Source organism: Physeter macrocephalus, chromosome 12 (assembly GCF_002837175.3).
Source record: "Physeter macrocephalus isolate SW-GA chromosome 12, ASM283717v5, whole genome shotgun sequence".
Taxonomy (NCBI): domain Eukaryota; kingdom Metazoa; phylum Chordata; class Mammalia; order Artiodactyla; family Physeteridae; genus Physeter; species Physeter macrocephalus.
This window is the reverse complement of record NC_041225.1, coordinates 15,438,194-15,464,238: the sequence shown is the minus strand read 5'-3', so window position 1 is coordinate 15,464,238 and position 26,045 is coordinate 15,438,194. Positions and strand designations below refer to the sequence as shown.

Sequence of the window (26,045 nt, the reverse complement as noted above, 5' to 3'; positions counted from 1 at the left end):
CAAATAAGCTTGAAAAATGTCTAAAAAATTAAACTCTAACCTGTGGATGGAAGTGATTTTGATGTAAAATGTGCCTGTTTTTACAAACCTCAGTAGTATTTGATAGAGCATCATTCCAAAGGGACTCCCAGGCCACACACTGTCACAGTTGCTTTAATAACCTCATTCTGGTTGATTCTGGTCCACAAATGCATTAAAAAATTTTTTCAGACAGATAACTTATAAATGACCTAACTATCGTCTATTTTTTAAAATAAATTTATTTTTTATTTATTTATTTTTGGCTGGGTTGGGTCTTCGTTGCTGTGCGGGCTTTCTCTAGTTGGGGTGAGTGGGGGCTATTCTTCGTTGCGGTGCACGGGCTTCTCTGGTGGCTTCTCTTGTTGTGGAGCACAGGCTCTAGGCACACGGGCTTCAGTAGTTGTGGCTTGCGGGCTTAGTTGCTCCGCGGCATGTGGGATCTTCCTCAACCAGGGATCGAACCCGTGTCCCTTGCATTGGCAGGCGGATTCTTAACCACTGCGCCACCAGGGATGTCCCTTATCATCTATTTTTAAAGAGCCTCACCATACCTAAAAAGGTAGGGTGGATGTTTGAAAGTATTGTTTGGGTGTTTTTATGGTTAATGCATTCTACCATATCTTAAAACTCTGCTGTTTACCATGTCTTAAAGCTCTCTGCTCTAACATGAGTTAGGATTATGTTCATCCTTGAGGGACAGGAACCCACAATATGGCCTAAACAAGACTAACGTTGATGTTCTTTTCTGAATGTAGCTGGTCCAGGGCTGGCACGGTGTCTCCATGGTTCTCCCAGACTCAGGCTCCTACCGTCATGTCCTGCCCTCATCACACGGGGGTGGATTCAGTTACATCAGAATCTCTGGGGTGAGACCCAAGCCTTGTGTTATAATTCTAGATACATTATAGTTTGTCAATGCTCTTCCTAAAAGGTGGGGCCCAGGACTACACCTGACTCTGTTCCCTGGCGGGTGAGCATCATGAGGACGGGGCCTGTGTCTGCTCAGTGCCCGGTGGGGCCTGCTTCCCCTCCAGCCATCACGTCTGTGCTCTGCCAGTGGGAAGGAGCGAGGGGAAAAGGATGTCTCTCCCCTTGAGCATCCTTCCCAGAGCGGCACATCACTGCTGCTTAAAACCACAGGGACCAGAACTTAGGCCAAAGACCACACCCAGCTGCTGAGAAGTAGACTATACTTTGAGCAGCCATGTGCCCAGTAAAAATTCAGAGGTCGGGAATTCCCTGGTGGCCCAGTGGTTAGGACTTGGCACTTTCACTGCCAGGGCCCGGGTTCGATCCCTGGTCGGGGAACTAAAATCCTGCAAGATGTGCAGCGCGGCCAAAAAAAAAAAAAAAAAAATTCAGAGGTCATTTTGCTGAGGAGGAAGGAGAAAACGGAAATGGGGGCAGCTGGCAGGCTTTGCCAATTTACAGCTAAGACACACCTACAACTTTAAGTGCATCACTTCAAAGACTCTGGACTCAGTTAAAAAGGCAAAAATGCCAGGAGATATTCTAGTTTGCTAGGGCTGCCATAACAAAGTACCACAAACTGAGTGGCTTGAGCAACGGAAATGTGTCGTCTTCCCAGTTCTGGAGGCCGGAAGTCTGAGACCAAGGTGTCAGCAGGGTTGGCCTCCCCCAGCTTCTGGTGGTTGGCGGCCATCCTTGGCTTCCCTTGACTTCTAGATGCATCCCCTCACCTCTGCCTTCAGGCTCACGTGGCATTCTCCCTCTGTGCATGTGTCTATGTCCAGATTTCCCCTTTCTGTAAGGACCCTGGTCATATTGGTGACAAGCCCATTCTATTCCAGTATAACCTCATCTTAACCTAATGACATCTCAATGGCACTATTTCCAAATAAGGCCACATTCCGTGGTGTTGGGGGTTAGGACTTCAACATAGGAGTTTTGAGGGGACACAATTCAACCCGTAACAAGGGGAGATTGCAGAGAACTCAATTTCAGAACGACTTTTCAAGAGCAATAACCCCTTACGGAGTCCAGAACGACTTCCCTGCCTGGCCTGGCTCACCTGTCCTGAACTTCACTGTGGCAGCAGCAGGGGGCAGGGCTGCACCGCCCTCCAGGAGCCGTTTCTCAGGCCGCCTGTGACTGCTGGAAGACTTCACAGCTCATCGAAACCGACGGTTCACTGTGGTCTCCTTGGGCACCACCATCCCTCCCTCAAAGCCTGCACTGGCATCAAGACCTATGAATAAACGAGAGAGGAAGTGGGTCAGACGACCACAGCCTGTGTGGGTGTGTGGAGTTGGTTGGTGGAAAGAGGAGGCCAAGGGCAAGTGGAGGTTTGCAGGCCCCAGCCTGGGCCGGGGTGTGCGCCTGGGAGAGACAGGTGTGGATAAGGAGAGAGCTCCACTTTGCTGCCCTCCAGGCTTCCTGCTCCGAGGGGCCGATACCAGTCCCAAGCTAGGAGGAGGGTTGGCTTCTCCAGACCCAGCCAGGGCTGGCAGGCCAAGTGGAGGACCCCGCTGTTTGATGTTCCATCCTCCGGCTATCATTCCTGCATTTCCCGTTATAATTCTTGTCCGATTGCTGTATTTCTGTGCCTAGAAAGAAGGCAGGATGTGGTGATATTCAGCAAGGAATTACTGAACGCCCACTATGTGCCTGTGACTTTGAAAAGAACTGTGAAGCAGCTGGGCAGACGGCACGGGAGTGGACAGAATTAAACAGCTCAGCACCGAGAACCAACGGTGGGCCCGTTCTGTGTGGCCTGTTCTGTGTGGCCAGTTCTCTGTGGCCTGTTCTGTGTGGCAGGGGCAGGGCAGCTGGTGTGGGTGGGACTCCATTCACAAGACCAACAGACAGTCTGGGACATATTTAAACCAGTGTCGTGCTGATGCATCACTGAGAACTTTTTTTAAAAAAATAAACTGGGATTTTATTCCTGGATTATTATTAATTTTTACATAATATGACTTTTCTTCAAAAGCTTTTTTGGTTTCTTTTTGGTGTTTTGTTTTGCTTTTTAATTGAAGTATACTTGATTTACAATTTCTTTCTTTCTTTTTGGCTGCGCCGCACAGCATGCGGGATCTTAGTTCCCGACCAGGGATCGAACCCACAGCCCCTGCAGTGGAAGCACAGAGTCTTAACCACTGGCCCGCCTGGGAAGTCCCAAATTTGTTTTCTAACTGGAGTATAGTTGAGTGAGTCAGTGATACATATATCCACTCTTTTTTAATGACCTATATATATCCATATAGGTCATTACAGAGTACTGAGTAGAGTTCCCTGTGCTCTACAGCAGGTTCTTATTAGTTATCTATTTTATATATAGTAGTGTGTCTATGTCCATCCCAGTCTCCCAGTGTATCCCTCCTGCCCACCCCCCCCTCCACTGAGAACATTCTTGACACTCTTTTGGATTTTGCCTTCATACTCTTTTATTTTCCAAAGTAATACCTGTGTGACTAAAAAGGTAATAAATTTATACATAAAAATATAAAGAAAAATTATCTAGAATCCTTACAAGTTAGAGATTCAGTGTCTTTTTCCTACTTACTTATATCTGTACATAATTTTGTGCAGTTTTATCTAAGCATTCATGCACACAGTTTAAAAAGTCAAATAATTCTTTTTTTTTTTGCTTTTAAAATGTTTATTGTATAAGTTTCAGGTGTACAGCGTTGCAGTTCAAGATCGGTATGCACCACAGAATGATCCCTCACCCTACACTTGATCTCTACCCATGTCTCCACCTCCCAGCCCCCCACCTCTGATAATCAGTAATCTGTTCTCTGTTATCTATGAGTTTGTTATTGTTTTACGTTGTTTTTGTCAGATTCCATGTATGAGTGAAATCATACGGTATTTGTCTTTCTCCATCTGACTTATTTCACCTAGCATAGTACCTTCAGGGTCAATTCGTGTTGCAAATGGCAGGATTTCATTTTTTTTATGGCTGAATAATATTAATAATGGCTGAATAATAATAATCCATTGTATAAATATACCACATCTTCTTTTTTTTTTTTTTTTTTTTTTTTTTTGCGGTACGCGGGCCTCTCACTGCTGCGGCCTCTCCCGCTGCGGAGCACAGGCTCCGGACGCGCAGGCTCAGCGGCCACGGCTCGGGGGCCCAGCCGCTCCGCGGCACGTGGGATCCTCCCGGACCGGGGCACGAACCCGCGTCCCCTGCATCGGCAGGCGGACGCGCAACCACTGCGCCACCGGGGAAGCCCTACCACATCTTCTTTATCCATTTATCCATCGATGAACACGTCGGTTGTTTGCATATCTAAAAAGCCAAATAGTTCTTACAAAGTTTGTTGCAAAAACCTCTCTCCTACCATTTCCCCTGCCCAGGAACAGCCAGGCTCATCTCTCACAGGGCATGATACTGGTATTTTCCTCCGGGTCTCTAAATGATGGGCTTATATCACCACACCACGACTTTTTTTTTTTTAACATCTTTATTGGAGTATAATTGCTTTACAATGGTGTGTTAGTTTCTGCTTTATAACAAAGTGAATCAGTTATACATATACATATGTCCCCATATCTCTTCCCTCTTGTGTCTCCCTCCCTCCCACCCTCCCTATCCCACCCCTCTAGGTGGTCACAAAGCACCGAGCTGATCTCCCTGTGCTATGCGGCTGCTTCCCACTAGCTATCTATTTTACATTTGGTAGTGTATGTATGTCCATGCCACTCTCACTTTGTCACAGCTTATCCTTCCCCCTCCCCGTATCCTCAAGTCCATTCTCTAGTAGGTCTGCATCTTTCTTCCCATCTTGCCCCTAGATTCTTCATGACTGTTTTTTTTTCAGATTCATATATATGTGTTAGCATACAGTATTTGTTTTTCTCTTCCTGACTTACTTCATGACTCTTTTTGAATTATGGTTTTCACAGGCTATATGCCCAGTAGTGGGATTGCTGGGTCGTATGGTAGTTCTATTGTAAGTAGAGCTGCAATGAACAATTTGGTACATGACTCTTTTTACTTTTTTTTTTTTTTTTTTGGCGGTACGTGGGCCTCTCACTGCTGTGGCCTCTCCCGTTGCGGAGCACAGGCTCCGGACACGCAGGCTCAGCGGCCATGGCTCACGGACCTAGCCGCTCTGCGGCATGTGGGATCTTCCCGGACCAGGGCATGAACCTGTGTCCCCTGCATCAGCAGGCGGACTCTCAACCGCTGCGCCACCAGGGAAGCCCCATGATTCTTTTTGAATTATGGTTTTCACAGGCTATATGCCCAGTAGTGGGATTGCTGGGTCGTATGGTAGTTCTATTTTTAGTTTTTTAAAGGAATGTCCATACTGTTTTCTATAGTGGCTGTATCTATTTACATTCTCCCTTTTCTCCACACCCTCTCCAGCATTTATTGTTTCTAGATTTTTTGATGATGGCCATTCTCACCAGTGTGAGATGATATCTCGTAGTTTTGATCTGCATTTCTCTAATAATTAATGATGCTGAGCATTCTTTCATGTGTCTGTTGGCAATCTGTATATCTTCTTTGGAGAAATGTCTGTTTAGGTCTTCTGCCCATTTTTGGATTGGGTTGTTTGTTTTTTTAATGTTGAGCTGCATGAGCTGCTTGTAAATTTTGGAGATGAATCCTTTGTCAGTTGCTTCATCTGCAAATGTTTTCTCCCATTCTGAGTGTTGTCTTTTCGTCTTGTTTAAGTTTTCCTTTGCTGTGCAAAAGCTTTTAAGTTTCATTAGGTCCCATTTGTTTATTTTTGTTTTTATTTCCATTTCTCTAGGAGGTGGGTCAAAAAGGATCTTGCTGTGATTTATGTCATAGAGTGTTCTGCCTGTGTTTTCCTCTAAGAGTTTGATGGTGTCTCTGACTTTTTATTTTAGGCATTACACTTGGTCCTCCATATTCCCAGGGTGCCGCAGCCATGGATTCAACCAACGGTGGATTGAAAATATTTTTTTAAAAATATTTATTTATTTGGTTGCGCCAGGTCTTAGTTGCAGCATGTGGGCTCCTTAGTTGCAGCAGGCAGTCTCCTTAGTTGCGACACACGGGCTCCTTAGTTGTGGTATGCGAACTCTTAGTTGCAACATGCATGTGGGATCTAGTTCCCTGACCAGGGATAGAACCTGGGCCCCCTGCTTTGGGAGCCTAGCGTCTTATCCACTGCGCCACCAGGGAGGTCCCTGAAAAGATATCTTTTTAAATTCCAGGGACTTCCCTGGCGGTCCAGTGGTTAAGACTCCACACTTCCATTGCAGTGGACCTGGGTTCGATCCCTGGTCAGGGAACTAAAATCCAGCATGTTGCGTGGCACGGCCAAAAAAAAAAAAAAAAAAATTTCCAGAAAGTTCCAAAAAAGGCAGCAACTATTTACATACCATTTACATTGTATTAGGTAATATAAATAATCAAGAGATGATTTAAAGTATACAGAGAGTGTGTGCGTAGATTATATGCAAATACTAACCAGCAATGTTGCGTGGCACGGCCAAAAAAAAAAAAAACAAATTTCCAGAAAGTTCCAAAAAAGGCAGCAACTATTTACATACCATTTACATTGTATTAGGTAATATAAATAATCAAGAGATGATTTAAAGTATACAGAGAGTGTGTGCGTAGATTATATGCAAATACTGTGCCGTTTTATATAAGGGACTTGAGCATCCCAGGAGTTTGGTATCTGAGGGGGGTTCCGAGAACCAAGCTCCTAGGGACCCAGAGGGACAAATGTATATGAATATTCCTCTCTTCCTTCCCTTTCCTCCACCCTTTCCATCTCCTCATCCTCCCAAAGTAGTTACGCCGCATTTTAGTTACAGCGTTATTTAGCATTTATGTTGGTATGAGCATGAAAATGTCATTCGCAGACAAGACAAAACACTGTGACTACTGTCTTGCACACCCTTTTCTTTTCCTCGAGTGAGTCCTTGGTGTTCTGTTTGCTTGTTTGCTGTGTTATCACAAATCCAACTGCACCCTCTGTGCCAGCTGTGATCTCTTGCTATTCAGCCCATCAGGTGATAACATTTTCTCCTCCCTGAGGGGATCTGGGCAGATGTGCTGCACTTGGTGCCCACCTGGCGCCGAGATCCACCTTCTCCTCCTGCCTGGTATTCCTTTCAGGTCCATCCGTGTTCTCTGTATCCCATTTTTCCTCTGTCTTGGTTTATTTCCTCCTCGATTGTCAAAGGAGAAAGGTCCTCACATGTTGGGTAATTCAGCTGAGTACTGCAATGCCAGCTGGAAATTCCTTGAGAATTCTGGCGAAGTCAGAAGATGGTTTGATCCCTCATCTCTTCTCTGTGACGTGTAGCACCCCCACCCCATCCTCCATCCTCCAAGCTTGTGAGGTCTCCTGGTATTGTCTGAGTTGTTTTTATCTACCGTGCTATCATTGGGCCCTCGTTTGTAAATTCGTCTTTCAGTTCTGGAGAATTTTCTTGAATTATTTGATTTTCTCTCTTCTCTCTTTTGGCCCTTCTGTTATTCAGATGTTCAGTCACCTGAAATTGTCCTCTCATTTTATCTTCTTTCTCTGTTTTTCAATCGTTTGTCTTCTTTCTCTACTTTTTGGAAGTTTCCCTGATCTTTATCTTCCAGCCCTGAAATTGAGTTTTTCATTTCTGCTTTCTTATATTTACAACCCAATAGATCTGTTTTTTTGAATGTTTCCTTTTTTAGGGTAATTGTCCTCGTTTCATGGGTGTGGTATCTTCCCCTTCTAAGGATGTTAGATTTTTGTTAATATTTCTTCTTCCTGCATTATTTGTTTTGTCCAAGTGGCTTTTCCCCAACAGTTTCCTCTTCTGCACCGTAGAGGCTTTCTTTGGATGGCTAAAAGCCATTGGTTATCGGTCCATATTAAGAAACTTGGATTGGAGGCTGTGAGCATGTGAGTGTCAGTGACTGGCTATGAGCTTCAGTGTAGGATGGGGCCGGCCGCATTTCACACAGACCTTCAACTGTCCTTATTGCAGCCGCTCTCTTCACCTCACGTGGTGCCCCACTTATCCTGAGCCTTTTGGGGATTCTGCTGTGTAAACTGGATGGGCTCTTGTCTCCGCTACTGGCTAGGAGTTCAATTTTTTATTTCCTCTACTCCATTTACCACTTTGTGCACCTGCCTTCCAGTTTCCAAAACATTTTTCCTGTTGCTCTTCTCTTTTCTTTTTGAATGTGTGGGTTTGCCTTAAATTTTGCTTCTTTACTTTTTTTTTTTTTTTTTTTTTTGTGGTATGCGGGCCTCCCTCTGCTGTGGCCTCTCCCGTTGCGGAGGACAGGCTCCGGACACGCAGGCTCAGCGGCCATGGCTCACGGGCCCAGCCGCTCCGCGGCATGTGGGATCCTCCCAGACCGGGGCGCGAACCCGGTACCCCTGCATCGGCAGGCGGACGCGCAACCGCTGCGCCACCAGGGAAGCCCTGCTTCTTTACTTTTGTTGAAGTGGGATTTCAGGAGAGAGCAAAAGTAAACGTGTGTTTTCAATCTGACATCTTTACCTGGGTCTGTTTTTGTTGGTTTCTTTATGTAGTACCCTGAGCCCACCCCCATGCCGCCTGCATCTTTACTGAAATGTAATCAAAGTACAATTAACTGCATGTATTTAAAATGAACAATCTAATCAATTTGACATGTGTAGACACCTGTGACATCATCATCACAATTAAGATAATGAATATTTCATCATCCACAAAAATCTCCTTGTGCCCCTTTTAATTCTCCGCCAGCCCCATCCCCAGGCAACCACTGACCTGCTGTCTCCATAAGATAGTCTGTGTTTTCTAGGATTTTTCATAAATGGAATCGTGCAGTATGTGCTACTTTTTCCTTCATTCACCATAGTGATTCTGAGATTTGTCCTTCTTGCATTTATCAATGCTTCATTTCTTTATATTGCTAAGAATTAGTCCGTTGAATAGATGTATCAGTTTGTCTATTCATTCACCTGTTGAGTGACTTTGGATCGCTCCCAGTTTTTTGGCTATTATAAATAGAGCTGCTATAAACATTTATGTACAAGTCTTTGTGTGAATATGTTTCTGAGGTTTTTTTTTTTTTTTTTTTTTTTGGTAAATACCTGGGAGAGGAATGGCTTAACTGTATTGTAGCTGCATGTTTAAATATTCTTAGGTAACCACCAAACCATTGCCAAAATGGTTGTAATATTTTATATCCCCACCAGCAGTGTATGAGTGTTCCAGTTTCTCCAACTCCTTGCCAAAACTTGTTATGGCCAGTCTTCTCATTATACTTTTAATTTGCATTTCCCTAATGACTAATGATATTTATTTATTTATTTATGGCCGCGGCATGCGGGACGCGGGATCTTAGTTCCACGACCAGGGATCGAACCCGGTCCCTCTGCATTGGGAGTGTGGGGTCTTAACCACTGGACCACCAGGGAAGTCCCTTCTAATGACTAATAATATTTAGTATCTTTATGTGCTTATTGGCATTCAAGAATCTTCTTCTATGAAGTGTCATTTGAAACCATTTACTCCTTTTTTATTGGGTTGTTTGTCTTATTACACTGTAAGAGTTTTTTTTTTAATGATTTTTTAAAAATGTATTTATTTTATTTTTATTTTTTATTTTTTTGCGGTACGCGGGCCTCTCACTGTTGCGGCCTCTCCCGTTGCGGAGCACAGGCTCCGAACGCGCAGGCTCAGCGGCCATGGCTCACGGGCCCAGCCACTCCGCGGCATGTGGTATCCTCCCGGACCGGGGCACGAACCCGTGTCCCCTGCATGGGCAGGCGGACTCTCAACCACTGCGCCAACAGGGAAGCCCAATTTTATTTTATTTTTGGCTGCGCTGGGTCTTCGTTGCTACGCGGGCTTTCTCTAGTTGCGGCAGGCAGGGGCTGCTCTTCGTTACAGCGCGCGGGCTTCTTCTTTAACCACTGTGCCACCAGGGAAGCCTGGTAACTCTATGTTTAACTTTGTGAGAAACTGCCAAATTGTTTTCCAAAGCAGCTGCACCATTTTACATTCCCACCAGCAAATTATGGGGGTTCCAATTCTGCACGTTCTGAACAACACTGTTATTGCTGTCAAAAAGCCCTGTGCTTTTCTTTTTTTTAAGAGTAAAGATACATAGAGATTTTGCTAATTTGGAATATATTTTTGACTCAATCCTGCCACGTTGCTTTCCCTACATCCTTCTAAACATTTGGTATTATCTGACTTTGACTTTTAATTTTTATTTATTTTTTGCCAAGCTGAATGGTGTAAAAGGATGCCTCATAGTTTTATTTATTTATTTATCTATTTATTTGGCTGCGTCAGGTCTTCATTGCAGCACGTGGGATCTTCATTGCAGCACGCGGGCTCCTCGTTGCGGCACACAGGCTTCTCTAGTTGTGGCTCGTGGGCTCCAGGGAGTGTGGGCTCAGTAGTTGCGGCCCATAGTTTTATTTTTGAGTTCTCTAATTGCTAAGGAGTTTAAGTATTTCTTCACAGACTTGTTAACTGTTCAGATTTCCCTTATATGAGTTGCTGATTATGGCTATATCCATTTCTCTATTAGTATTTTTCTGTAATTTGTCTATTTTTCTCCTTGATTTGCAAAAATTCCTTGTAAATGCTAAATTAGGATTCCTTAATAGTTTATTTTATTTATGATATTAAATATACTATATACACAATAACCGTTGTCAGTTTTAGACATTGCAAACATCTTCTCCCAACCTATCCCCCATCTGTTAACTCTAAGGTGTTGTTTACTGAACAGAGATCTGTTTTATTTTTTTCTTTTTTGGCTGTGCATGCAGCTTGCAGGATCTTAGTTCCCTGACCAGGGATGGAACCCGGGCCCACTGCAGTGAAAGCACCGAGTCCTAACCACTGGACCGCCAGGGAAGTCCCAAGAGCTTTCATTTTTATGTGGTTGAATCCATCATTTTTTCAACTACAATCTGTACTTTTAAAATCTTTACTCCCTCAAAGTAAAAAAGATGTGTCTTACATACTCATCTCTTAGCTTTAGACTTTTACCTTTTACATGTGGATATTCACTCTGTTAGGTAAGTGCTGTGAAGTAGGGATCCAACCTTAAATTTTCCAGCCTGGTTTCCCAGCGCTAGGTGCTAAACGTCGCTAGCATGGCAGTGAGGCAGCCGAGGATCAGGAGAGGGGCACGGGGGTCAGGGGACCCCTGAGTCTGACCCGGGGGTGGTTTTCTCCAGCGGCACTTAGCTGCCAGGGCCGAGAGCTGGATGGAGAGGACATTAGGGCTTTCCAGGTGTCAGAGTTGGAAGGGCCGGGAGGGAAGGGCGTTCAGGGCTTGGCGAGGGCTGGAGTGGACCTGGTAGGCATGAAGTGCTGAGGGCAGGAGCGAGCGTCTTTGGCTCCTGCTGGGCAGTAACTCAGCGCCTGAATGTGATGGGGGCACTTTCGTCCACCCTCTCACCTTTCTTGGAGTCGGCACAGACCAGAGTAGACTGATGGCGGAGGAGGCTCTTAGGACGAGGGCAGTCAGAGTTAGGCCCAGCGGCAGCTGCACTTCCACATGGGGAAGGTTGGGTTGTCCTGAAGGCGCAGCCCTCAGGCCAGGCGTGTGGGACCCCCTTCACCCCAGGATGGTGGTGGACGGCAGGAAGAAGCGGGGTTGGATAGACCCAGCCATGGCGTGGAAGTTGAGGGGGCAGGGGACCAGGGCCACCGAGAGTGGGTTTGTCCCAGTGGGAGCAGACGTGGAGCTCGCCCTCTGAGGCAGACTGCCGGGCTGGGCAGGAGACGCCAACCTCTCAACACGGAGAAGGCGATGCTGAGCTCCTCACAGACCTCCCCCATGCAGCGGCCTGGAGAGCGTCTTCTTCTCCATCAGAAAGAGGCAGAGGAAGAGAGCAAGACTGGAAAGTGCCACCTCAGCCCAGAGGTGACGTCTCCTTGCCTGCACTGAGTCACGTGGATCTCCCGACTGGGGAGGTTCGGCGGCTGGGGTGGCGGTGAAGGGCAGGCTCTGGGCACCTGGCGGTGGAGGGCTTGTCCACGCAGGACGTTCAGTGCTGGTCCCCAGTCAGGACTGGCCTCCCGTGGGCCCGCCCCGGAGCGGGAGACGTTGATGAGGGGAGACTGCAGGGGCCCCTGGAGGGCTGCCTTCCACTGAGGGGCTGGTGGGACCGGCTGGGGAGGAGGAAGGGGGAGGGGAGGGGAGGGGAGGGGGGTCGGGTCCCTCCGTGCTGCCTGGGGAGGGGCCCGTGCACACCGCCCAGGGCTCCCCACCGGGCCTTGTTTTCAGTAATGGATTCCCCTTCCTGCCCCTTCTCACAGAGAGCCTCGCCAAGGGCTCACACAGGGTGGAAGGGACCGCGGGAATGAACCAAGGTGGGTTATGGGCAGTGTTTTACTGTCTTCTCCCGTTTTTGTTTTTTTGTTTTTTGGTCTTCTCTCATCTTTTCTGTTTGTTCTATGTTTTTTTTCTTTTTCTTTTTGTTGTTTTTGGCCACACCACGCGGCTTGTGGGATCTTAGTTCCCCAACCAGGGATGGAACCCGGGCCCTCGGCAGTGAGCGTGCGGGGTCCTAACCACTGGACACCCAGGGAATTCCCTGTTCTATGTTTTCTACAGTGTGAATAGATGTCTGGGACAGCTAGGAAAATAACGAATATTGTATGACAAGTGCGTGCAGGGTGGGTGTGATGGACGAGGCCCCTGTCCCGGGGGAGACACGACTTGGGGTCTCTTCGACCTGACTTGGATTCTCAAGGGCCTCCCAGGCCCCTGCTGTGGGTGCCCTTGTTAACTGGCTTTTACTGGGGAGGCCACCCCCTTGGATTCCCACTTGGAAGCTGAGGAAAGTGGGGCTTGGGTCGTTTAAGGGCCTGGCCCAAGGTCACACGCTCCTTCCCCTCCATCTGGGCGCTGGCCTCAGCTGAGCCTGCCTAGCAAGACCACATTTGACATGGTGAGACTGTCCCCTCAGGACAGCAGGCTCAGGTGTAAAATCCTACAAACCCCCGGGGGTTGAAAAGCAGAGGCCGGTGCCCCTAGAGCGACCCGGGAAAGGCAAGGTGAAAACCCAGGAGGAGGGGCTGGGGGCCCAGGGCCTGGGGCCCTGGGTGTCAGTGGGGTGGAAACAGGATGTGAGCAGAGAGGGGGGCCGTGAGAACAAGGTGGCTCCCAGCGAAGGCGGCCACCTGGTACGGCGTGTTCTGATCACGGAAAAAGACCCTGGGCTGCGTGGCAGTCGTCACATCCTGCTCCCAGCCAGGCCTCCCCCCACCCACCTGGCTCCCTGACAGGCAGAGTCTGACTCCTCGGCTGGGGGACCGGGTGAGAGAAGGACAGGATTGTGGCCTTTTGGAAGGATGGGGATTCAATCTTATAACAAGGGCCCCCAGCTCCCCCAGGGAGGCCTGGTACTCAAGGGTGAAAGCAAAAATGAAGGAGGAACAGGAAGAACAGTTCACTCATCCACCCAGCCCGCTCTGATGGAGGACCTGCCCGGGCCGAGCCCGAGCCAGAAGCAGGGAAAGTGAAACTGCCAGGGCCCACTGCCTGACTTCAGGGAGGCCCAAGTATTGGGAGGGCAGAGGTGAGCCAGGGCTCTGGGAGGCCCTGGGAGAGGCCCTGGTTTCAGCCGGAGGATCTGGGAAGGCTTCCTGAAGGAAGCGAGACCTAAGGGGAGTCTTGAAGCCCGGGTAAAGGCGTGCCACGCAGGGTCAGCCAGCACAGGGTGCTGAGGGGACACCTGGCCTAAGGTGCGTGGTTCAGTGTCACTAGGGGCTTCTTTTGGCCCAGCTGGCCAGAGCCCACCTGCTTGGCCTGCTCAGGGCCTGCAATCTCCCCTCTGGCCTGGCCACTCACCAGCATTCTCACCAGCATTCTCTTTCCTAGTCAGCGCACCCCCCCTTCCCACATTCCCCCAGAAGTCTCTCCCCGGCCCAGCCGTGGTGGCGTCACCCCTGAGGCTCTCGCCAACTCAACATCAACCTCCTGGTGGTTCAACGCTTTTGCTTGGTTTGCAACCAGGTTTTTCTCTCCTAGAGTGTTCCATACGTATTTATGTTTATATAGAATACAGAACTTGTTCTTTTTTATAGAAATGGCATCATACCGCACGACCTTCATTTGCAGCTCACTTTTCTCCCCCCTTGTCTTGGAGCTTGTTTTGCATCAGTGTGGTCTTTTCAAAAGTTCTTAGGGGAACCATACAAACTGAGTATCCCATTTCCCCCGGTATGGACAATGCTGCACTGGGAATCTTTGTATAATTCTCTCTTTCCAGAGTGATATCCAGAATAGGGGTTGTGGAGTCAAAGGGCACGTGCTTCCCACATTTGGATAGGTCCTGCGCAATGGCCTTCTAACGAAGGATACCAACTTACACTCCCACCAAAAAGATACAAGGTTACTCATCTACCCAACCCTCTCAGTACTGAATATTTGCCAACCTGATGGGCGAATAAACCCCTGGCATCCCTTCAGTGGGGAGAGCGTGAGTTTCACATGCTTCCTGGGCATCTGTGTTTCTTTTTTTTTTTTTTTTTTAATTTATTTATTTAATTAATTTATTTTTGGCTGTGTTGGGTCTTCGTTGCTGCACGCAGGCTTTTCTCTAGTTGCGGCAAGCGGGGGCTACTCTTTGTTGTGGTGCACGGGCTTCTCATTGCGGTGGCTTCTCTTGTTGTGGCGCACGGGCTCTAGAGCGCAAGTTGTGGTGCACGGGCTTAGTTGCTCAGCGGCACGTGGGATCTTCCCGGACCAGGGCTCGAACCCGTGTCCCCTGCATCGGCAGGCAGATTCTTAACCAGTGTGCCGCCAGGGAAGCCCCATTTGCGTTTCTTGGTCCGTGAATTCTATGTAGCTGTTCTTTGTCCTTTTTCTATTGTGTTCTTTGACTTTTTCTTACTCATTTGCGGAGGGCCTCACATCTTTGTTTGCCTTCCCCACACTCCCCTTCCTCCTTCCCTGTTTTATTTTTTTCCATGACTGCCATCCAACATATTATATGTTTATTTCCTCGTTGCCTGTCCCTCCCTGCCCTGTTAGAATGTCAGAACCAAGAGGGCAGGGGTTTTGTCGTTTGTTCATGCTAACGTTTCCAGCACCAGGACAGCACTGGGCAATAGTAGGCACCCCCTAATTAATCTATGAATGAATGAATGGATGGATGAATGAATAATAACCTTTTATCCATTATTTGTTTTTCAGATATTTTCTCCATGTCTGCTACTTGCTCTTTACCTTCATTTATGGTGAGTTTGAGTGTACAGAAAATTTTAATTGATGAGGTCAAATCTTTCAGTATTTTCACATGTGGCTTTTGTGTTCTGCATTTTGCTTCAGGCTTTTTTACCCCAGAATAAGCATATTCTGGTGTATATTTTCCCTAAGACTTTTATATTTTGGTATTATTTTGAATGATATATTCCACATGGAATGTATTTTTGTGAATGGTATGAGATATGGATCAAAAATTTTTTTTTAATTGGACAGCCAGTTCTACTCTTGTTGTATATTGAAGAGTCCGATCTTCGCTCTGTTGGTTTGAAATGCTGCCTTTATCATTACTGGGTGTTTGGATTTCTAATAGATTCCACTGATCCATTTGTTTATTACTATACCAGAACCACTCTTTTAAAACCACTAGACTTTTGCAGTTTATTTTTCTATCAAGTGAGACGGGTCTCCCTTCTCTGTTCTTCTTTTTTAAAAAAAAAATAAAATAAAAATTTATTTATTTATTTGGCTGCTCTGGTTCTTAGTTGTGGCCCGCGGGATTTTGGGGCTCTTAGGGCTCTTAGCTGCGACATGCGGGATCTGGTTCCCTGACCAGGGATCAAACCCGGGCCCCCTGCACTGGAAGTGTGGAGTCTTAACCACTGGACTGCCAGGGAATTCCCTACATCTCTTTCTTGTTCCATTGAAAGGGCAGGACCCCCAGAACATGGCACAGCGGCTGTCCTGGGGGGCTCGCTTGTCCTGTTCCTCCTTCATGGAGATGATCCCAGAGTGTCACTATTCAGTATGATGTTTGCTGGAGTTAAGAAGACTTGTGTTTTTCTGTTTCTGTTGTTCTAAGAATTTCCTGTTATCTTGGATGAGTGTTAAACGGTATCAGGTTTTTGACCAGCCTTCTTGGTGTGGTGGAGACTGGGGTGTTGGCTAGGCCCACGGCTGCCCAGGATAACCCAAAGCCTTCCTGGCAATTAGGTGTGGCCAGGTGACCACACTCTGGCCATAGGGGTATAAGCAGAAGTGACTGCCACGTCCCTGAAGTGAAGGGAGCCAGAGCGGAGGGAAGGGTGGCCTAGGAGGCCAGCCCACTTTCCCACACTCATGAGCCTGTTGTTCCGTACTTATTGACATTATTACACAGGGACAGCCCTTCATAATTTCCAAAATGCTTTCCTGGATGGCGGCTCATTCAATTCCCACAATAGCCAGACGAGGGCCCTTCCCCAGGAGGCGGCTGAAGCTGGGGGACGTGACTCACCAGCCTGCCCGCAGCGGGGTGCCCAGCAGGGCTCGCGCTGGGAAGGGGAAGACGCCAGCGCCACTGTCGGTGTGCGAGCAGTTTCTGTTTCATTTGTTAACCGGGCCTGCAGGACCCCTTCCCCACTGGGACCTGTCACTCCCGCTAGACCCAGTCTGGGGGAGCAGGCCTGGCCCCCTGCAGGCTGGCCCTGCCTCAGGGCTTTCAGGCAGCTGGACACTGCCTTGCCCCGTGCCCCCCAGACCCATTCAGCCACCCCACGTCTATGCATGCTCCAGTGCCCATTCCCTCCACGGCTGCTCTTCCAGCCCCTGGAGCTCTGGATGGGGAGGCGGGACTTCACTGAGGATGAGCCTGGCGGCTCCTCTGAGACCTGCCCCTTCCCCCGCAGGAGCCCTGGCTATCAGCTGTCCACAGCCCATGGCCCAGCTTGGCTCTGGTATGGGGCACCTCTGTGGTCAGGAATGGGGCCCTTTGTGGGAGGCTCATGGGGCTCTGGGGTTGGCCCCGGGGCAGGAGAGTTCTGCAAAGGGGCGGACGGGAAGGAGTGCTGCTCTGGGCAGCCTGAACAAGATGGTCCTCCCCGGCGGCCCCCTGCTGTGGGCTTGGCCTTGCAGGACTCACTTCCCCTCTCTGGGCCTCCGTTTCCTCATCTGATGAAAACCCCTGCGGTGAGGCCTGGGCAAGGGAAAGCAGGGAAAGGCGGGCGGGACTTTGCACTTTGTGAGGTCCCGCCAACGCAGCAGGGCGGGTGTCTTCCCCTTCCCAGTGAGCGCTGCTGGGCAGCCCCTCTGTGCGGGCGGGCGGTGGGCGGGCGGTGGGCAGGCGTGGTGAGTCATGTCGCCCCAGCCTCCCTGACCCCGGCCCTATGCCCGGTGGCACCGGGAGGCAGAGAGGGCAGTGGGCCGGCGACAGCTGCGTGCGGGGAGCGGGGGGGCTCCAGTGGGCAGCAGGCCCTGGGGGCTCAGCAGTGCTCCTGAGAGGGAGTCAGCTCTCCCCTGGGGTTCCCGAGGGGGCTTCCTGGAGGCGGAAGTGAGGTGGGCTCCTCTCTGAGCCCAGGTGGAGGCGGTTCCCCAGCCCCTGGAGGATGGAATCTGGCCCCTCCCATTTGTAATCACACGTGAGATCCCGCTCCCTTTGCGCGGGTAAGGGGAGTGCCCGCTGTCCACAGGAGCAGAGGCTGCCCGGGGCCACGGGGAAAGAGAGCGCATCAGGCCTGCTCCCGTCCCTGGGGAGTGTCTCCTGCAGGCCGGGGGTCGGGGGGTCGGGGCCCAGGCACACCTTGGCTGTTTTTGGGGCGGCAGGGCCAACGCACAGAGCACAGGGACTTTGTGCGGAAAGAAAGGGCTGGCATCCCAGCCCGAGCACACTGCGGAAAACCTTCGAGCCTCAGTTTTTTCGTCTGCAAAACAGGGAGGATGAGTAATTCCTGTCCCTCTTTCTTTTTTTTTTTTTTTGCGGTACGCGGGCCTCTCACTGCTGTGGCCTCTCCCGTTGCGGAGCACAGGCTCCGGACGCGCAGGCTCAGCGGCCATGGCTCACGGGCCCAGCCGCTCCGCGGCACGTGGGATCCTCCCGGACCGGGGCACGACCCCGTGTCCCCTGCATCGGCAGACGGACTCCCAACCACTGCGCCACCAGGGAAGCCCTCCTGTCTCTTAAAGTGATGTAAAACTGATAAGGATGTGATGGACTGTGGCTAGTTAGCACATGGTAGGTCACAAGAAGTGTGTTTGAAAACGTTGCCAAGTGGTTTTTTTTTTGGCCGTGCCACGCCGCTTGCAGGATCTTAGCTCCCCGACCAGGGATGGAACCCAGGCCCCCTGCAGTGGAAGCGCGGAGCCCTAACCGCTGGACCGCCAGGGGGAAGGTCCCCGCCAAGCGGTTCTTGCTTTCAGCCAGAACGAGGCAATGCCCAGATGCCTGGGGCTGCTGGAACAGCGTCAGGGAAGCCCCTGGGGTCTCGAGTGGGGCTGCGGAAGGCAGGCACCAGCCGTATCCAGCGCCGGTCTGGCCTCTAGGACCTGGGGAATGTGGGAGGGCTTCTGGGTGGCTCCCAGTGGGGCCCATCAGCAAAGTGGACGTTCTGGTCTGGAGTCTGAGGCCTGGGCAGAGGGGCCTGGTGGGTGGAGAAGGGGCAGGGAAGTGTACTTCTGGGGCCTGGGGAACTACCAAAAATCTTGTTCTACCTGGTGAGCATCCTGCGCCAGATCCTATCTAGGTCATGTTTGCCATCTCCCTGCCTCAAGGAGGGGCTTCAGTGCCCAGAGGGAAAAGGCTCTGGGGCAACTACCCTATGGGGGGGCGGGGAAAGCACTGCATTCTGACCTTGGTCCCTCATGGTGCTGGTTTCCTCTCACCCCTTCTGCCTTAATGGACAAGTGCCTCAGGCTGAGTGTAGGCCTGGCTGGGGCTGAGCTTGGGGTGGACCCTGGTGCCCAGGGAGTGGTGGCTGAGATCCTGCTCTGGCCGAGGCTGCCCACCCGCCTCTGCCCACAAGGTGTGTGTCCCAGGCTGGAGAGGCACCTGTGCTGGGTCTGGAACGGGTGCGGAGCCGCAGGGCAGGATGGAGGGTGCTCCCAGAGACCCTGGAACAAGGAGAAATCAGCAGGGGCTGGGTTAGGGCACGGGGAAGTTTTCCCGGAGAAGGTGGTGTCAGCGATCCGGGGACAAGGGCAGAGTTTGGAAGTGGGGATGCAGAGTGGGAGGGGGTCATGGTGAGCCCTCAAGGCCAGGCCCAGGAGTGGGGTCTGGCCCGTCACCGCACGTGGTCTCTGAGCAGGGAGAGGTGGGCTCCACACTCAGGCAGGCGCTGCCATCAGGGGCCCCAGCCCTTCCTGTCCACGCGAGGAGGCTGCAGTCCTGGGGGGAGGGGCTTGCCCAGGGTCACCCGCTGAGATTGGGGCCAGGCTGCCAGCACCAGGGGCTCTGCCTCAACTCACTGCCCCAGCCACCTCCCTCGGCCGCCTCTGCCAGAAGCGGTATATTTAGTAAAAAGACTGAAGATGGTGTATATATGTCCATGCCACTCTCTCACTTCGTCACCAAACGTAGGGTGGATAGCTAGTGGGAAGCAGCCGCATGGCACAGGGACATCAGCTCGGTACTTTGTGACCACCTAGAGGGGTGGGATAGGGAGGGTGGGAGGGAGGGAGACGCAAGAGGGAGGAGATATGGGGATATATGTATATGTAAAACTGATTCACTTTGTTATAAAGCAGAAACTAACACACCATTGTAAAGCAGTTATACTCCAATAAACGGGAGAGGCCACAACATATACTCCCATAAAAATGTTAAAAAAAAAAAAAAAAGGACTGAAGATGGGAAGCAGCCTGAAGAGGCGGGGAGGAGAGAGGGGCTGAGGGGGGAGAGATGGGGGGAGGGGAGGGGGGAGGGGGAGGAGGAGGAGAGGAGATCCGCCTGAGGGGAAGCCGGGGCACTAGCATGGGTGAAGCGAGCGGAGAGGGAAGGAGGATGGGCAGGTGGCTTCCCAGCTGCAGGCCCTTCTGGATGCTGCACGAGATGCCTCCCCGGGGCACCGCCCCTGCCCTTCTGTGGGTCCTCCTATGGGGTCCCTGCAGGGACAGCACATCCTCCCTGGCCCTCCTGTGTCCCTGGCGTCCCTCCCTCGCCCTCAGCAACCAGACCAGCGGCGGGGAAGCTCCAGCTGCCTGGGTTCCTGGCCTCATGACTATTGTCTTTGGAGCTGCACCCTGGGGCCTGGTGGCCTCATTCTGGCCTTCAGCCCTCCTCACTGCCAGGTGATCTTGCAGCCGTATGATGGCAGGAACACCAGGCATCTGGCCGTGCCTGGCCCCTGCAGGCTGTGGGAAGCTGGGCCTAGGTCGCTACTTCCTCTGCCTGGCCTAGCCTCCAGGGGCCTTTCCTGTCTCAGACTGAATTGGAGGCCTGCCCCTGCCCCTGGGGGAACTGAGGCAGGCACTCCGTGCCCAGGCCTGGCTGTGTGTGAGTCACGCTGGCGAGAGTTACACTCCAGAAAGGAGCAGGGGCAGCAGGGAGAGCCTTTCCTGGGTGGGATGCTCGAGAAGGGTCTGCTGAGGATGTGACCTGGCTCCTTGGGCAGCTCTGGCTGGGCTGCCCTTTCCCTGGAGCCGGGGTTCCTGACTTGGGGCAGTGGATGGGCTCCAAGGGACTGCGTTGGTAGGGAGGACACAAAGCCCAGCTCATAGTGAAGTGTCCGTGGGACACCTAGCACAGTGTCTGATACCCAGGGCGGCACTTACCACTAATATGGGCCATCTTGTTTAACCTCAAGGTGACACCCCCGCCAAAGAACAGCACGTCTGATGGGACCACCTTGCAAGTTGTGTGTGTGTGTCTGTGTGTGAGAGAATGTGAGTGTGAATGTGTGTGTGAGTGTGTGTGAAAATGTTAGTGTGAATGTGAGTGTGTGTGTGAATGTGTGTGAGTGTGAACGTGTGTGTGAGTGTGAGTGTGTGTGAAAATGTGTGTGTGAGTGTGAATGTGTGTGTGAGTGTGTGTGTGAGTGTGAATGTGTGTGAGAGTGTGAATGTGTGTGAGTGTGAATGTGTGTGTGTGAGTGTGAATGTGTGTGTGTGTGTGTGTGTGTGTGTGTGTGAGGCTCCAGAGGAGGAATCGCCCCGGTGAATGTGTGTGAGAGTGTGAATGTGTGTGTGTGTGTATGTGTGTGTGTGAGTGTGAATGTGTGTGTGTGTGTGTGTGTGTGTGTGTGTGTGAGGCTCCAGAGGAGGAATCGCCCCGCTTGGACCCTCGCCAGTAGAAGAGCCAGCTTTTTTCTGTGGCAGCGCAGACAGGGTGGGGCAGCCAGGCAGGGAAGAGGACTGTCACATCTGAACTATCTGAGTGAGAAATGATCCTGGGCACTTGTATCCAGACCGGACGGTGTTCCGTGTTAAACGGGGCGTGGCGCCGGTGGGCAGGGGCAAGTCTCGGGGGGGCGGTCAGGTGTGAAGGTTGGCGGGCAGCACAGGCAGGTGGGTGTCTGTGAGCCGATGCAGTAGGCCCCGGAGCCAGGTCTGTGGATTGGCCACTGGGGCAGGACCGCTCGTGGAGGGGCTTCTGGGGGCTGTCCTGGGGCTGGGGAAGCCACTTCCCAGTGGCGTGTGCAAGTGTCCATGGGTGATGGGAAGGGGCTTGGCTTTGAACATGTGTGATGCGTGTGACAACGTGTGTACCAGGACGGGGTGTGAGTGTGTGTCTGTGTCTGTATGTGCCTGTGGATGTCCAGGGTGACTCTCTGAGCCATGATGGCTTCAGCTTTATCAGGAGCCGTCATGTTCAAGGGCAGCATAATCCGATGTGGGGACCTAATCCTCCCTAATCCTCTCCGGGCATTTCCTCTCTGGCTTCCGACCCCCAGCCATCTGTGCTGCTCTGACCCCAGCCTCGGCCCACAGCTCTTCTCTGGCTGTGGCCCAGTGGACAACTTCAATTCTCTGCCCTTTGCCCTCACAACGTCCCTCTTCCAGTTGTAAAACCAAGTCCTGGGGTGGCGGGAGTGCACGCAGCAGCCGGCATCCCTCGCCGGCTCCTGAGTCCCCGGCCGCGTGGAGTGGGTGCCCAGGCAGGGCAGGGGGCAGGAGGGAGGGGAGGAAGGCTTGGGCCTCCTCATTCTCCTAGTCAGCCCAAAGCCGGGAGCCCTCCTCTGCTCTGTCCATAATTCCTGTCCCTTCTCCCCGCACCTGACCTTGGATTCCACCTCCACTTTCCCTGCCACCCCTGTGCAGTCACGGTCCTCTGACCTCCCTGTGGCCACAAGCCACTCTCCACCCACAGCTGGAGGGGCTGTTCTGGTTGGGTTGCCCCACTTAATCAAGACCCTCCAAGGATTCCTATTGTCCTTTTAATCAAATCAGACTCACACAGGCCGACCAGACCCAACAGGAGCTGGCTGTGAGGCTGCTGGGACCTGTCTCTCCAGTCATCCGCCCAGCAACTCTTGGGGCCCACCAGCTTGTTCCACCCCAGGGCCTTTGTCCCTCCCCTCTCCCCGTCCCTCCACTTGCTGGCTTGGACTGCTCTTCCCCGCCCTCTTCCTGACCGACCCCTTCTCATCCCTCAAGTTACAGCTCCAAGGCCACTCCCCCCAGAGGCCTCCCCCTGCTCTATCTCTTTCCCCTCTGGGGCTATATCCACAGCACCTACCCTTGTATGACATTAGCTCATTTGTTTTTCCTTCCAGTTTTATAGACACATCACTGACATACAGCACTGTATACGTTTACAGCGTACACCCTCATGATGTGACTTACATACATGGTGAAAAGATGACCACAGTGAGTTTGGTGACTATACGTCATCTTATATAGATACAAAACTAGAGAAACAGAGAAAGTATATTTTCTCCTTGTGATGAGAACTCAGGACTTACTCTCCTAACAACTTTCATGTATAACATGCAGCAGCGTTAATTACATTTATCATGTTGGATGTTACATCACTAGCGCTTATTTACCTTATAACTGGCAGCTTGTACTTTTTGACTGTCTTCATCCCCTCCCCTGCCAACTCCCCACGTCTGGTAACCACAAATCTGATCTACTTTTCTGTGCGTTTGTTCGTGTGTTTTTTTTGGAAGTATGATTGAACTACAACACGATGTTCGTTCCTCTTGCGCAACAGAGTGATTCCATATTGCTATGCATTTCAAAAGGATCACCACCATAGTCTAGTTACGACCTGTCCCCCTACAAGGATATTACAAAATTATTGACTGTGTTCCTTACACTGTTCATTTCATCCCCGTGACTCATATATTTTGCAACTGAAAGTTTGTACCTCATAATCTCCCTCACCTATTTCTCTCCTCCCCCCATTATTTATTAAATTTATTATTACATTTATTAACATTGATTATTTTAGTTTATTATTTTTATTTCTATTATTTAATAGTAAATTTTATTTTATTATTAAATTTTATATTTATTATTTAAATTTACCGGTCTAGTTTCTGTTTCCCCACTGGAAGGTCAGCCCCATGAGGGCAGAAAACTGATCTGTCCTGTTCGTGGTGCAGCCCTAGCACCCAGAATGGAGCCTGGCTCTGAATACCCAGTGAGCGTATGAATGCTGAGACCCGAGGGAAGCCAGCGGCACTCAGTGAGCCCAGGGCCTCTGAGCTGTGCTGGCAGAGCTTGCTCTTTTTTTTTTTTTTTAGTGAAGAATGCCTTTTATTTATTTGTTTTTTATTTAATTGTTTTTAATTGAAGTATAGTTGAGTTACAATGTTGTGTTAATTACTGCTGTGCAGCAAAGAGATTCGGTTACACATATATACATTCTTCTTCATATTCTTTTCCATTATGGTTTATCACATATTGAATATAGTTTCCTGTGCTATACAGTAAGACCTTGTTGTTTATCCTTTCTGTATATACCAGTTTGCATCTGCTAATCCCAAACTCCCAATCCAACCCTCTCCCACCCTCCTCCCCCTTATACGACAGAGCTCCCTCTTGAACCCAGGACACCTAGCTCCCTGCTCAAGTTACAAGGGGGGTCTTCCCCTCACATGCTGGCATGTTTACTCCCTGGAACCATCCTCTGCTCTGGGGACCTGAGGGCATCTCTTCTGTCCTGGAGCAGGGCAAGTTGGGGGTGAAGGTTGCGGCAGGGCCGCATCCTGACACTGACCTTTGTCCAACGTTGTGGGTTTTCAGCTGTAATCAGCTTCCTGTTTGACGGCTAGCTGAGGGCACAGGGACAAGTCACCACATCTCCAGAGATGCATCATCGGCCTCCCACCGTGAGCTGTGCTCTGGGCTTCCCCATGGCCTGTGCAAACCCAAGGAGTCTGTAGCTGGGCGGAGGAGACAGCACTGATGACCTAAAAATAGCAAGGTCCCGTGAGAGCACAGCCTGCGTGGCCAGAGCCCAGCACAGAGATAGGAGGGCTTGGGTGAGGGTGGGAGGCGGATGGGAAGAGGCTGGGCAGGTGGGGTGGGGACCTGGATTCCAGAGGCAGAAGGGACACAAAATTGCGAGTTCAAACTCTGCCTCTACCATCTACTAACTGTGACAGTTCGGGTTAAGTCAGTTAGCCCCTTGGTGCCTGGGTTTCCCCATTTGTATTTGGGGTACCAATCATTCCCACCCCTTAGGGCTCATTGCAGTTTAAATGCAGTAACTCCTGTAAAGGTCTTAGAACAGGGCCAGGCACAGGGCAAGCGCTGATGAGTGTTAGTTGTGTGGTTGTCATGATAAAGAGAGACGAGACCTGGCAGGAGGTGTGCGCTGGTGGAGGGGTGGATGCAGACACAAGTGGGCCCAGACACAGGGCAATCCAGTGGTTGAAGCCCAGGTTCCAAACCCAGTGCTCCCATTTACGGGCTGGGTGGCCGTGGTTCAGCCACCTATAACCCCATTAGGCCTCGGTTTCCCTATCTGCAAAGTGAGGGTAACGATGCTGCCCCCAAGCCCTGAAGCTTAGAGGCAGTAATGCCTAGGAGACACCTAGCATAGTGCTAGTAATTGCTATTGTTTAAGAAGGCACAGAGAGGTTAAATCACTTGCCCAAGGCCACACAGCAAGGAAGCAGCCCCGCTGTGTTTGAGCCAAGGCAATGTGGCTCCAGAGCCCCCGTGGCTCCCCGGTGCACACCACTGTTGCCGTTGCCCCACTGTTCGTGGTATTGCTGGTCTTCTGGGGAGTGGCCCAGCCTGGTCTTTGATGGAGGTAAAGGTGTCAGGGGTGATGGGGTGGGAAGGAGTAGTCTCTGGATCCTCTGGGCCTCGAAGTCCCCTTGCTGCCCCTTACACCGCACCCACCTCTGGCTGTGGGGAAGCCCTGTGACCGCGGTGCGGTCACATTTCTGAGAATCCCACACCTCTTGCCCAATCGTTACCACTAGTGACAGAGCTCTTCCTTAGCAACTTAACCTCTCCCCTTCTTGGCTACCTGGGCCCAAGCCAAGGGCATCTCTGGCCGACAGGTGGGAACGGGACCAGTTTAGTCGCGGCGGTGGCCATGGGTTGGGGGCCAGGGGTGTGCTGGGAGTGGGTGCCTGACAGGGGAAGAGACCAGGGAGGCGGGGTCTCCTCTGGCTCCAACCCCAGGCACATCTAGGGGTGCAGCCAAACCCAGCTCCCCTTGATGGACACGCCCATGGCGCAGGCAGGGACCCCAACAAGCAGAGCCATCTCTGGCCTTGGCCAAGGGCTGGGCTCTCCCAGATTCCCTTCCTCAGGGCTGTGGTCACCTCTCCCCTCTGTGCCTCAGCCTCCTTTCTTTTCTTCCTTTTTTTTTTTAAGTTAAAATTATTTTGAATTTTATTATATTTATTTCTTTTTATACAGCAGGTTCTTATTAGTTATCTATTTTATGCATATTAGTGTATACATTGTCAATCCCAATCTCCCAGTTCATCACCCCCCACTTTCCCCCCCTTAGTGTCCATACGTTTGTTCTCTACATCTGTGTCTCTACTTCTGCCCTGCAAACTGGTTCATCTGTACCATTTTTCTAGATTCCACATATATGCGTTAATATACGGTATTTGTTTTTCTCTTTCTGACTTACTTCACTCTGTATGACACTGTCTAGGTCCAACCACGTCTCTACAAATGACTCAGTTTTGTTCCTTTTTATGGCTGAGTAATATTCCATTCTATATATGTGCCACAT

At 50.8% G+C, this 26,045-nt stretch overlaps 1 protein-coding gene across 2 annotated transcripts in view; it reads left to right on the top strand.

The window, feature by feature from the left end:
* STARD7 (StAR related lipid transfer domain containing 7) overlaps window positions 1-15,600 on the top strand; it is a 39,309-nt gene extending 23,709 nt beyond the window's left edge. The window contains exon 8 of one of the 2 annotated variants that reach the window (XR_008618797.1): window positions 15,134-15,201. Coding sequence is in view for 1 of the 2 variants with exons in the window: in XM_028496799.2 (XP_028352600.1) it covers window positions 15,134-15,288 (155 nt within the window). In the remaining variant the exon portion in view is untranslated. Of the gene's footprint in view, window positions 1-15,133 lie in introns of both variants that reach the window. The other variant, XM_028496799.2, reaches the window with a different exon arrangement.
* The last annotated feature ends 10,445 nt before the right edge of the window (window positions 15,601-26,045 follow it).